Source organism: Mustelus asterias, chromosome 10, assembly GCF_964213995.1.
Source record: "Mustelus asterias chromosome 10, sMusAst1.hap1.1, whole genome shotgun sequence".
Taxonomy (NCBI): Eukaryota; Metazoa; Chordata; class Chondrichthyes; order Carcharhiniformes; family Triakidae; genus Mustelus; species Mustelus asterias.
In genome coordinates this window covers 124926531-124938610 of record NC_135810.1, presented here as the reverse complement: position 1 = coordinate 124938610, position 12080 = coordinate 124926531, and the positions used below count along the sequence as shown (strand labels likewise).

Here is a 12080-nt window from a genome sequence, read left to right as displayed (position 1 = left end):
GGGGAGGGGCAGGGCTGGGTGTGGGGGAGGGGCAGTGCTGGGTGTTGGGGGAGGGGCAGGGCTGGGTGGGGGGAGGGGCAGGGCTGGGTGGGGGGAGGGGGAGGGGCAGGGTTGGGTGTTGGGGGAGGGGCAGGGCTGGGTGGGGGGAGGGGGAGGGGCAGGGCTGGGTGGGGGGAGGGGCAGTGCTGGGTGTGGGGGAGGGGCAGGGCTGGGTGTTGGGGGAGGGGCGGGGCTGGGTGTTGGGGGAGGGGCGGGGCTGGGTGGGGGAGGGGCAGGGCTGGGTGGGGGAGGGGAAGGGGCAGGGCTGGGTGGGGGGAGGGGGAGGGCTGGGTGGGGGAGGGGAAGGGGCAGGGCTGGGTGTGCGGGGGCAGTGGGTGATGGGGGGGACAGGTCAGGGTAAGGGGGCCTGAGGCCTGTCTATGGGGGTCCCACGGTGCTCACAGTGGTATAGCTGAACTTGGACATGGAGGTACCAGTGGTTGCCGCTTCCTCCTCCAGGTCCTTAAACACCCGGAGTGGACGCAGGCAGCGGGAGAAGGTGGTGAGGAAGGCCTTGCGGAAACGTTTGTTCATGAAGCAGTAGACCAGGGGGTTGACGCAGGAGGAGGTGTAGGACAGGAGGTGGATGAAGGAGATGGGCGCGCCGGACAGGCGGCGAATGGCATTCAGATTGTCAAAGGCTCGCCAGGTGTTGACGCTGTAGATGGGCATCCAACAGATGAAGAACATCACCACAATGACAATCAGCATCCGGATCACCCGCTTCTTGGCCACCAGCTTGGACTCTGAGGCGTTGCTGCGGACTCGATCCAGCTTGGCACTGCTGCTCGGGGTGAGGGTGGCCATCTCCATCGAGTTCCGTCTCTTACCCACTTGTAGATAGCAACCGTCACTATCCTCGTAGTGAGGGACACTGGCGCTGGCAGCCCCGTTACTGTGCGCTGGAAATAAAACATTCCAACAGGTTAACAGGGGAGAAAAAGCTGGAATAATCAAAACAATCTTCCCATTGATTTCATCATGTATTCTGGGGAGGCTCATCACAATTCAGCACTGACCCTCTGACAGTGCGGCACTCCCTCAGCACTGACCCTCTGACAGTGCGGCACTCCCTCAGTACTGACCCTCTGACAGTGCGGCACTCCCTCAGCACTGACCCTCTGACAGTGCGGCACTCCCTCAGTACTGACCCTCTGACAGTGCGGCACTCCCTCAGCACTGACCCTCTGACAGTGCGGCACTCCCTCAGCACTGACCCTCTGACAGTGCGGCACTCCCTCAGTACTGACCCTCTGACAGTGCAGCACTCCCTCAGTACTGACCCTCTGACAGTGCGGCACTCCCTCAGTACTGACTCTCTGACAGTGCGGCACTCCCTCAGTACTGACCCTCTGACAGTGCGGCACTCCCTCAGTACTGACCCTCTGACAGTGCGGCACTCCCTCAGTACTGACCCTCTGACAGTGCGGCACTCCCTCAGTACTGACTCTCTGACAGTGCGGCACTCCCTCAGTACTGACCCTCTGACAGTGCGGCACTCCCTCAGTACTGACTCTCTGACAGTGCGGCACTCCCTCAGCACTGACCCTCTGACAGTGCGGCACTCCCTCAGTACTGACCCTCTGACAGTGCCGCACTCCCTCAGTACTGACCCTCTGACAGTGCGGCACTCCCTCAGTACTGACCCTCTGACAGTGCGGCACTCCCTCAGTACTGACCCTCTGACAGTGCGGCACTCTCAGTACTGACCCTCTGACAGTGCGGCACTCCCTCAGCACTGACCCTCTGACAGTGCGGCACTCCCTCAGCACTGACCCTCTGACAGTGCGGCACTCCCTCAGTACTGACCCTCTGACAGTGCGGCACTCCCTCAGCACTGACCCTCTGACAGTGCGGCACTCCCTCAACACTGAGCCTCTGACAGTGCGGCACTCCCTCAGCACTGAGCCTCTGACAGTGCGGCCCTCCCTCAGTACTGACCCTCTGACAGTGCGGCCCTCCCTCAGTACTGACCCTCTGACAGTGCGGCCCTCCCTCAGTACTGACCCTCTGACATTGCGGCACTCCCTCAGCACTGAGCCTCTGACAGTGCGGCACTCCCTCAGTACTGACCCTCTGACAGTGCGGCACTCCCTCAGCACTGACCCTCTGACAGTGCGGCACTCCCTCAGTACTGACCCTCTGACAGTGCGGCACTCCCTCAGTACTGACCCTCTGACAGTGCAGCACTCCCTCAGCACTGACCCTCTGACAGTGCGGCACTCCCTCAGTACTGACCCTCTGACAGTGCAGCACTCCCTCAGTACTGACCCTCTGACAGTGCGGCACTCCCTCAGTACTGACCCTCTGACAGTGCAGCACTCCCTCAGTACTGACCCTCTGACAGTGCGGCACTCCCTCAGTACTGACCCTCTGACAGTGCGGCACTCCCTCAGTACAGACCCTCTGACAGTGCGGCACTCCCTCAGTACTGACCCTCTGACAGTGCGGCACTCCCTCAGTACTGACCCTCTGACAGTGCAGCACTCCCTCTGTACTGACCCTCCGGAGCGAGGTGCGGGAGGGAAAGGGCGGATTGCGGGGCAAGCGAGGGGAGGGGGAGGGGGGCTGGTGGAGGTGGGAGATGAGGGCGAAAGGGGAGGGGGAAAGTTGGGTTTTGGAGAATGTTGATGAGGACAATCCCTGTCCCTCCCGGGTGAATTCCTGGGGATTAATCGAGCTGGTGTCTGATTGGATTCTCCATCAGAATGAATCCCGGGATTTCAGGGAAATTCAAACCTTTGTTTTCTTTTTTCTGTTTCATCTCAAACTGGATGCCTCGGTACAGCTCCCGGGAGATCAGTCCGTAAGCTACAACCATCACCACTCCCGGCAGGAAGAATAGCACAAACAGCAGGAAAACATACCTGCAACAGGGAGAGCAAGGACAGGACAATCAGCCCCGAAACAACAACTACCTACATTTATATAGCCCCTTAAACAGAGACAGACAACCCCGCAAAATCTCTCAGCAACCCACCTGGGGAGCAAACCCGACTGGCTAACTGGTAGCTCAGAGAGAGAGAGAGAGAGAGGGACAGAGAGAGACAGACAGAGCGAGAGACAGAGAGAGAGGGACAGAGAGAGACAGACAGAGAGAGAGTGGGACAGAGTGAGACAGAGAGTGAGAGAGAGGGACACAGAGAGAGAGAGAGGGACAAAGAGAGGGAGGGGGTCAGAGAGAGGGGGGGGGACAGAGAGAGAGGGGAAGAGTGAGACAGTGAGAGAGAGACAGAGAGTCAGAGAGAAAGAGAGAGAGAGAGAGAGACAGGCAGAGAGAGAGACAGGCAGAGAGAGAGACAGGCAGAGAGAGAGAGACAGGCAGAGAGAGAGACAGGCAGAGAGAGAGAGAGAGAGAGACAGAGAGAGAGAGAGAAAGTGAGAGAGTCAGAGAGTGAGGGACAGAGAGAGAGAGAGTCAGAGAGAGATAGTCAGAGAGGGACAGAGAGAAAGAGAGAGGGACAGAGAGAGAGAGGGACAGAGAGAGCGGGACAGAGAGAGAGAGGGACAGAGAGAGAGAGGGACAGAGAGAGTGGGGGGACAGAGAGAGAGGGACAGAGAGAGAGAGACAGTGAGAGAGAGGGACAGAGAGAGGGACAGAGAGAGCGGGGGGACAGTGTGGTGAACCATCGTTGGTTACCACTGGGGGTTGTTATTATGTTACTGTTGGGTTAGGGTGTTGTCACTGTGGGGGTTGTACAATGTTGTTGGGTTAGGGTGTTTACCTGTTATAAGTGTTATCATGGCACATCCCAGTGGGGTCCCGCCTCCGGTGGCGAGGTATAAGACCCTCTGCTCCGGCAGGACCCCTTCAGTCTGAACTGGTGTATTCGTGTTAGTAGTTCCATTGTTAGACAATAAAAGCCTTCAATACTGAAGCCTTGTTCCACGTGCTTGATTGTCGCGCATCAATTTTATTGTCTAACAGAAAACTCTCAGCTGTACAAAAAAGAGTATGGAACAGATCTTGAAACCAGATCGTCTGGCGCTGGACCCACGTGCGTTCGGTGCCGCTAACACCTTCGACCACTGGTGGAAGTGTTTCGAAGACTACCTGGCAGCCTCTGTAGCTATCACTACAGACAGTGACAAACTCCAAGTCCTCCACGCAAGGGTAAGCGACACGATTTATCTCGCGATTCGTGCGGCTCCCACTTACCCGAGGGCCGTCGAGCTCCTGAAGAAACGATACACGAAACCACCCAACGAGATACACGCTTGTTACCTCCTCGCTACACGACGTCGGCAGTCGGGCAAAACCATGGAGGACTACGCCAATGAGCTCCTGCAGCTTGCCAGGGGTTGCGATTGTAAAGACGTATCAGCCGAACAATACATGTACGACCTCGCCCGAGACGCGTTCGTAGCAGGGGTAGGGTCCTCGTACATCCGGCTTAAATTGCTGGAAAAGGGGAACCTCGACTTGACCCAAGCGATGGAGATGGCCGTGATGCTGGAAGCGGCGTCGAAAAGCTTGGCGCTGTACCCCGAGGACCACGTGCAGTCAACGTGGTTGGAGCAAGCTCAGCTCCCTCCTCGCCCTGCAAACCCGCGCTCCCAGATCGATCCGACGACGGCGGCAGCTCCAGGTGGCCAGCGATGCTATTTTTGCGGTGGGGCCAAGCATCCACGGCAACAGTGTCCGGCAAGAACGGCTATCTGCAGCCAGTGCGGTAAAAAACGCCACTACGGTAAAGTCTGCAGGTCAAAGTCTAAAAACGGCAGTGCAGCCTGTGACCCTCCAGAGCGGAGACAATCTCCTTCGGCGTCGCAGTACCCACGAGGTCCGACCACGTGCGAACCCAGGACGGTGCCATCGTGGCTGACGGAGGAGGAGGAAGACCACCAGGAGTCGCTGCGTTTGGCGCCCTCGCCCACGTGCGATTCATGGGGGCGGCCATCATGGTCCACGACGACAAGGAGCGACCAGCAGGGGTCCTCAGCATCAACATCGGCGGCATGCAGTGACGCCCAGGGGCCAACGGTGGCGTCGATCTCCCTGGACCAGACTAAGCACCACAGGCTTGAGAATTCAATGATGGATATAAAGGTAAATGGTCGAACTGTGAATTGTCTGTTTGACAGTGGGAGCACCGAAAGTTTCATACACTCTGAAACTGCTAAAAGGTGTGGACTCCGGGTTCTCCCTGCCAAGCAGACAATTTCCATGGCATCACGGTCCCGGTCTGTACCGATCCAAGGACGATGTATGGTAACTCTAGAGGTACAGGGCACAATTTACAAGCAATACAGGCTCCTTGTGTTACCTCACCTTTGCGCGCCAATTCTCCTCGGACTAAATTTTATGGTCCACATGAAGAGTGTGATCCTACAGTACGGTGGGCCACTCCCTTCACTGGCAGTAGGGAATCAGCCGCAGCCTCCAAATTGCCCAAAGCGCCCCGCATGCAATCTTTCCACTCTGAAAATCACTACACCATCCCTATTTAAGAATCTGGTACCTGGCTGCAAGCCCATCGCTACTAAAAGCAGGCGTTACAGCGCTGAGGACCGGATCTTTATTAGATCTGAGGTTCAGCGGCTCCTCAAGGAAGGGATCATACAGGCCAGTGCTAGTCCGTGGAGAGCGCAGGTCGTGGTAGTCAAAAGCAGGAACAAACCTTGGATGGTCATAGACTACAGTCAGACCATTAATCGTTATACGCAGCTGGATGCGTATCCTCTCCCGCGCATTTCTGATATGGTCAATCAGATTGCGCAGTACCGAGTGTTCTCTACCATAGACCTTAAGTCCGCCTACCATCAGCTCCCCATCCGCCCAGAGGACCGACAATATATGGCTTTTGAGGCGGATGGTCGTCTATTCCAATTCCTCAGGGTTCCATTTGGTGTCACCAATGGGGTCTCGGTCTTCCAGCGTGCTATGGACCGAATGGTGGACCAGAACGGGTTGCGGGCTACCTTCCCGTACCTGGATAACGTCACCATCTGCGGCCATGACCAGCAGGACCATGACACGAATCTCCAACACTTTCTGCGCACCGCATCTCGCCTGAACCTGACCTATAACAGGGAGAAGTGCGTATTCCGTACGCGCAGGTTAGCCATCCTCGGATACGTGGTGGAAAACGGGGTCATTGGCCCTGATCCAGACCGTATGCGCCCCCTTACTGAACTTCCCTTGCCCGCTAGCACGAAAGCACTGAGGAGATGCCTCGGGTTCTTTTCGTACTATGCGCAGTGGGTCCCCAACTACGCGGACAAAGCTCGTCCGCTCATCAAGTCCACGACCTTCCCACTTACGCCGGAGGCCCAATTGGCCTTCAAGGCTTTGAAAAGCGACATTTCGAAAGCCACGATGCACGCGGTGGATGAATCCATCCCTTTCCAGGTGGAGAGTGATGCATCTGATTTCGCCCTAGCCGCCACACTAAACCAGGCAGGCAGGCCCGTCGCGTTCTTTTCCCGCACCCTTCAAGGCCCCGAAATTCGGCACTCAGCGGTGGAGAAGGAGGCTCAGGCCATTGTGGAGGCAGTCAGACACTGGCGCCATTACCTGGCGGGTAAGCGGTTCACTCTGATCACAGATCAACGATCCGTGGCGTTTATGTTCAGCAACACGCAGAGGGGCAAGATCAAGAACGATAAGATCTTGCGGTGGAGAATTGAGCTCTCCACCTATAATTACGATATTATGTATCGTCCAGGGAAGCTCAATGAGCCCTCAGATGCCCTCTCGCGCGGAACATGCGCCATCATGCAGGAGGACCGCTTGAAGGCCCTCCACAATGACCTGTGTCATCCTGGAGTCACCCGACTCTACCATTTCGTCAAAGCCCGCAACCTGCCCTACTCGGTGGAGGATGTCAGGTCAGTGACGAGAAGCTGTCGGATTTGCGCAGAATGCAAACCGCACTTTTATCGACCAGACCGGGCACAATTGGTCAAGGCCACTCGCCCTTTTGAGAGGCTGAGTGTGGATTTTAAGGGCCCCCTTCCCTCAACGGACCGGAACGTCTATTTCCTCAACATAATAGACGAGTACTCCCGGTTCCCGTTTGTTGTCCCCTGTGCGGACACGTCGACTGCCACCGTCATCAAGGCATTCAGTGAGCTTTTTACCCTGTTCGGGTACCCCTGCCACATTCATAGCGACAGGGGCTCGTCGTTCATGAGCAACGACTTGAGGCAATTCCTGCTCTCATTCAGGATTGCCTCTAGTAGAACCACGAGCTACAACCCTAGGGGTAACGGACAGGTGGAAAGGGAGAATGCTACAGTCTGGAAGGCTGTCCTACTGGCACTGAAATCCAGGGGCCTTCCAGTCTCCCGTTGGCAGGAGGTCCTTCCAAATGCGCTCCATTCTATCCGCTCCCTCCTGTGTACGGCAACCAATGCTACTCCCCACGAGAGGATGTTCTCATTCCCTCGGAAGTCGTCCTCGGGGATCTCATTACCAGCCTGGTTGACGTACCCAGGACCCGTCCTTCTGCGGCGACATGTGAGGGCTCGCAGGTCCGACCCCTTGGTCGAGCCGGTCCAACTCCTCCACGCCAACCCTCAGTATGCCTATGTGGCATATCCTGACGGGCGAGAGGACACTGTCTCCATTAGAGACCTGGCGCCCGCAGGGGACGTAGCAACTCCTGTCGCTCCCATTCCCCCTGTCACAAATCCACTACTACTCATTGCTTCCCCAGACGTGGCGCGGTCAGCACCGGGACCAATGCATAACAGTTCTACTCCCATGTACAGCTTGCCTGAGACTCGGAGATCGGCGCCACCACCGAAGGTTCCAGGATCCCCTGCACCATCGCCTCACCAGGGCCAACCGGCCCGGGAGTCCTTGAGGGGACAGCCGGACGTTGTTTTGGAGAGAACGCCACCGCAAGCACCTGCTCCGGTTTCGCAACCGGTGTTGAGGAGATCACAGCGTCGGTGCGGTCCTCCAGACCGTCTGGACTTGTGAATTCTGTACATATGACCTGTTTTTTTGCACCCCGCCGCCTTTTGTTTTTAAAGGAGGGGTGAATGTGGTGAACCATCGTTGGTTACCACTGGGGGTTGTTATTATGTTACTGTTGGGCTAGGGTGTTGTCACTGTGGGGGTTGTACAATGTTGTTGGGTTAGGGTGTTTACCTGTTATAAGTGTTATCATGGCACATCCCGGTGGGGCCCCGCCTCCGGTGGCGAGGTATAAGACCCTCTGCTCCGGCAGGACCCCTTCAGTCTGAACTGGTGTATTCGTGTTAGTAGTTCCATTGTTAGACAATAAAAGCCTTCAATACTGAAGCCTTGTTCCACGTGCTTGATTGTCGCGCATCAGACAGAGAGGGACAGAGAGAGAGAGACAGCGAGAGAGAAGGACAGAGAGAGAGAGGGACAGAGAGAGAGAGACAGCGAGAGAGAAGGACAGAGAGAGAGAGACAGCGAGAGAGAAGGACAGAGAGAGAGAGGGACAGAGAGAGAGAGAGGGGCAGAGAGAGAGAGACAGAGAGAGGGGGGACAGAGAGAGAGAGAGAGACAGAGAGAGCAAGAGGGACAGAGAGAGAGAGAGAGACAAAGATATAGAGAGAGACAGAGAGCGAGAGAGGGACAGAGAGAGAGGGACAGACAGAGAGAGAGACAGAGAGAGAGAGAGACAGAGAGAGAGAGAGGGAGAACAGAGAGAGACAGAGAGAGAGGGACATATCGAGAGAGAGGGAGAGTGAAACAGAGAGAGACTGAGACAGAGAGAAAAACGGACAGAGAGAAAGAGGTACAGAGAGAGACAGAGAGAGAGAGGGAGACAGGGAGAATGAGAGAGATGGAGGGAAATAGAGACCTCACAACACCAGGTTCAAGTCCAACAGGTGTATTTGACCAAATAAAGCTGGTGTTGTGAGACTTCTTACTGTGCCAACCCAACCCAACGCCGGCATCTCCACATCAGGGAGATAGAGGGAGAGGGGAGATGGAGAGCATTGTCACAAGTATTGTTTAAGTGCTAAGTCTGATCCAGGGAGCTAAGTGTGAGGAGAGAGGCTGTCTACTGGCGAGAGTTAGTTAATGAGTTGACCCAGTTGGAATTGATCTCTGCTGTATCTGGGTTCACAGAGTTCCTTTGTCCAGAATGGATAAATTCAGACACACTGTGACCAGCACTGAGTGCAGCTTCAGACAGAGTGTGGGAGTTTGAAGAGAAGTGGGAGTTGTGTGAGGAGTGAGCTAGAGTCATAGAGGTTTACTGCATGGAAACAGACTCTTCAGGCCAACTTGTCCATGATGCCCAGTTTTTACAACTAAGCTAGTCCCAATTGCCCGTATTTGGTCCATATCCCTCTATACCCATCATGCCCATGTAACTATCTAAATGCTTTTTAAAAGACAAAATTGTTCCCGCCTCTACTACTGCCTCTGGCAGCTTGTTCCAGGCACTCACCACCCTCTGTGTGAAAAAATTGCCCCTCTGGATCCTTTTGTATCTCTCCCCTCTCACCTTAAACCTATGCCCTCTAGTTTTAGACTCCCCTACCTTTGGGAAAAGATATTGACTATCTAGCTGATCTATGCCCCTCATTATTTTATAGACCTCTATAAGATCATCCCTCAGCATCCTACGCTCCAGAGAAAAAAGTCTCAGTCTATCCAGCCTCTCCTTATAACTCAAACCATCAAGTCCCGGTAGCATCCCAGTAAATCTTTTCTGCACTCTTTCTAGTTTAATAATATCCTTTCTATAATGGGGTGACCAGAATTTCACACAGTATTCCAAGTGTGGCCTTACCAATGTCTTGTACAACTTCAACAAGACGTCCCAACTCCTGTATTCAATGTCCTGACCAATGAAACCAAGCATGCTGAATGCCTTCTTCACCACTCTGTTTTAGTTGCAGATGATGTGGAGATGCCAGCATTTGGACTGAGGTAAGCACAATAAGAAGTCTCACAACACCAGGTTAAAGTCCAACAGGTTTATTTGGTAGCAAAAGCTTTCGGAGCGCTGCTCCTTCATCAGGTGAGTGGGAGTTCTGTTCACAAACAGAGCATATACAGACACAAACTCAATTTATAAGATAATGGTTGGAATGCAAGTCTTTACAGGTACCGACAATGTGGGTGGAGAGAGGGTTAAGCACTTCTTCAAGGCGGCCTTCACGACACACGACAACGCAGAGTTGCTGAGCAGAAACTGATAGCCAAGTTCCGCACACATGAGGACGGCCTCAACCGGGATCTTGGGTTCATGTCACACTATCTGTAACCCCCACGACTTGCCTGGGCTTGCAAAATCTTACTGGTTGTCCTGTCTGGAGACAATACACATCTCTTTAACCTGTGCTTAACCCTCTCTCCACTCACATTGTCTGTACCTTTAAGACTTGATTACCTGTAAAGACTCGCATTCCAACCATTATTTTGTAAATTGAGTTTGTTTCTGTATACGTCCTGTTTGTGAACAGAACTCCCACTCACCTGATGAAGGAGCAGTGCTCCGAAAGCTTGTGCTACCAAATAAACCTGTTGGACTTTAACCTGGTGTTGTGAGACTGCTTAGTTGCAGATCCCAGCATCCACAATGTGTTGCTTTTATTTGAGAGTTTGAAAACTGAGCCAGTGCGTGTGTAGGAGAGTGAATGCAGGGCAAGTGGGAGAGCGGATCTGGTGAGAGTTAGGAGGGGGAACAGCAGAGTTTCTGAAGAGGTTTACAGAGGGTGGAGTGTGCGAGGGGCTTTCAGAGTGTGTCTGAACAGTGAAGCGGTTGTGGTTCCTCCCAGCGCTCCCTCAGTACCTACCAGGCTTGTTGGATGTTCTTGCTGGGCCAGGTCAGCCTGCAGTTGTGAGCTGTACTCCGATCTGCTCGGCGGAAGGGGTGAAGCAGGTTGTAGACGGGATACGGGATCATGATGAATATGGAGAGGAGCCAGGTGGCTGCAATGACTCGGTAAGCATGTGATCGAGTCTGCCACACGCGTGACTTCAATGGATTACAGATAGCACTGTACCGTTCGATAGCAATGGCCACCAGGCTGAATGTGGACACACTCACCGATATTCCTGAAAGAGACGCCCCTCCATTAGTTCCAGGGAATACAACATCCAGAGCCAGGAGTGGGGCAACGCCACTCCTCACCCCCCAACCACCCCCCGATAACAGGCAAACCCCCACCCCCCCAAACTCCTCCCCGATTCCAGCAACCCTCACCCACACACCAACCCCCACCCCAAACGTTGCAGCCCCTCCCCATACAGCTCAGCTACCATGGAAACCAGAATTATTCCCCATATAGTGTGTGAACCCCAACATTACTCACAGTGTGAACCCCGACATTACTCACAGTGTGAACCCCGACATTACTCACAGTGTGAACCCCGACATTACACACAGTGTGAACCCCGACATTACTCACAGTGTGAACCCCGACATTACTCACAGTGTGAACCCCGACATTACTCACAGTGTGAACCCCGACATTACTCACAGTGTGAACCCCGACGTTACTCACAGTGTGAACCCCGACATTACTCACAGTGTGAACCCCGACATTACACACAGTGTGAACCCCAACGTTACACACAGTGTGAACCCCGACATTACACAGTGTGAAACCCGACATTACTCACAGTGTGAACCCCGACATTACACACAGTGTGAACCCCGACATTACTCACAGTGTGAACCCCAATGTTACACACAGTGTGAACCCCGACATTACTCACAGTGTGAACCCCAATGTTACACACAGTGTGAACCCCGACATTACACACAGTGTGAACCCCGACATTACTCACAGTGTGAACCCCGACATTACACACAGTGTGAACCCCGACATTACACAGTGTGAACCCCGACATTACACACAGTGTGAACCCCGACATTACACACAGTGTGAACCCCGACATTACACAGTGTGAACGCCAACATTACTCACAGTGTGAACCCCGACATTACACACAGTGTGAACCCCGACATTACACAGTGTGAACGCCAACATTACACACAGTGTGAACCCCGACATTACTCACAGTGTGAACCCCGACATTACACAGTGTGAACCCCGTCATTACACAGTGTGAACGCCAACATTACTCACAGTGT

The 12080-nt window shown here is 54.4% G+C and overlaps 2 protein-coding genes across 2 annotated transcripts in view; one reads left to right on the top strand and one right to left on the bottom strand.

Moving 5' to 3' along the window:
- LOC144499965 (interleukin-1 receptor type 2-like) overlaps window positions 1-12080 on the top strand; it is a 1647203-nt gene that overhangs the window by 787501 nt on the left and 847622 nt on the right. The gene's annotated exons all lie outside the window — the stretch shown is intronic.
- Window positions 418-12080, bottom strand: part of LOC144499979 (cholecystokinin receptor-like) — an 87353-nt gene continuing 75690 nt past the window's right edge. The window contains exons 3-5 of the mRNA XM_078222716.1: window positions 10777-11038; window positions 2779-2906; window positions 418-941 (exon numbers count right to left, since the gene is read on the bottom strand). Of these exons, the coding sequence (XP_078078842.1) occupies window positions 418-941; window positions 2779-2906; window positions 10777-11038 (914 nt within the window). The remainder of the gene's footprint in view (window positions 942-2778; window positions 2907-10776; window positions 11039-12080) is intronic.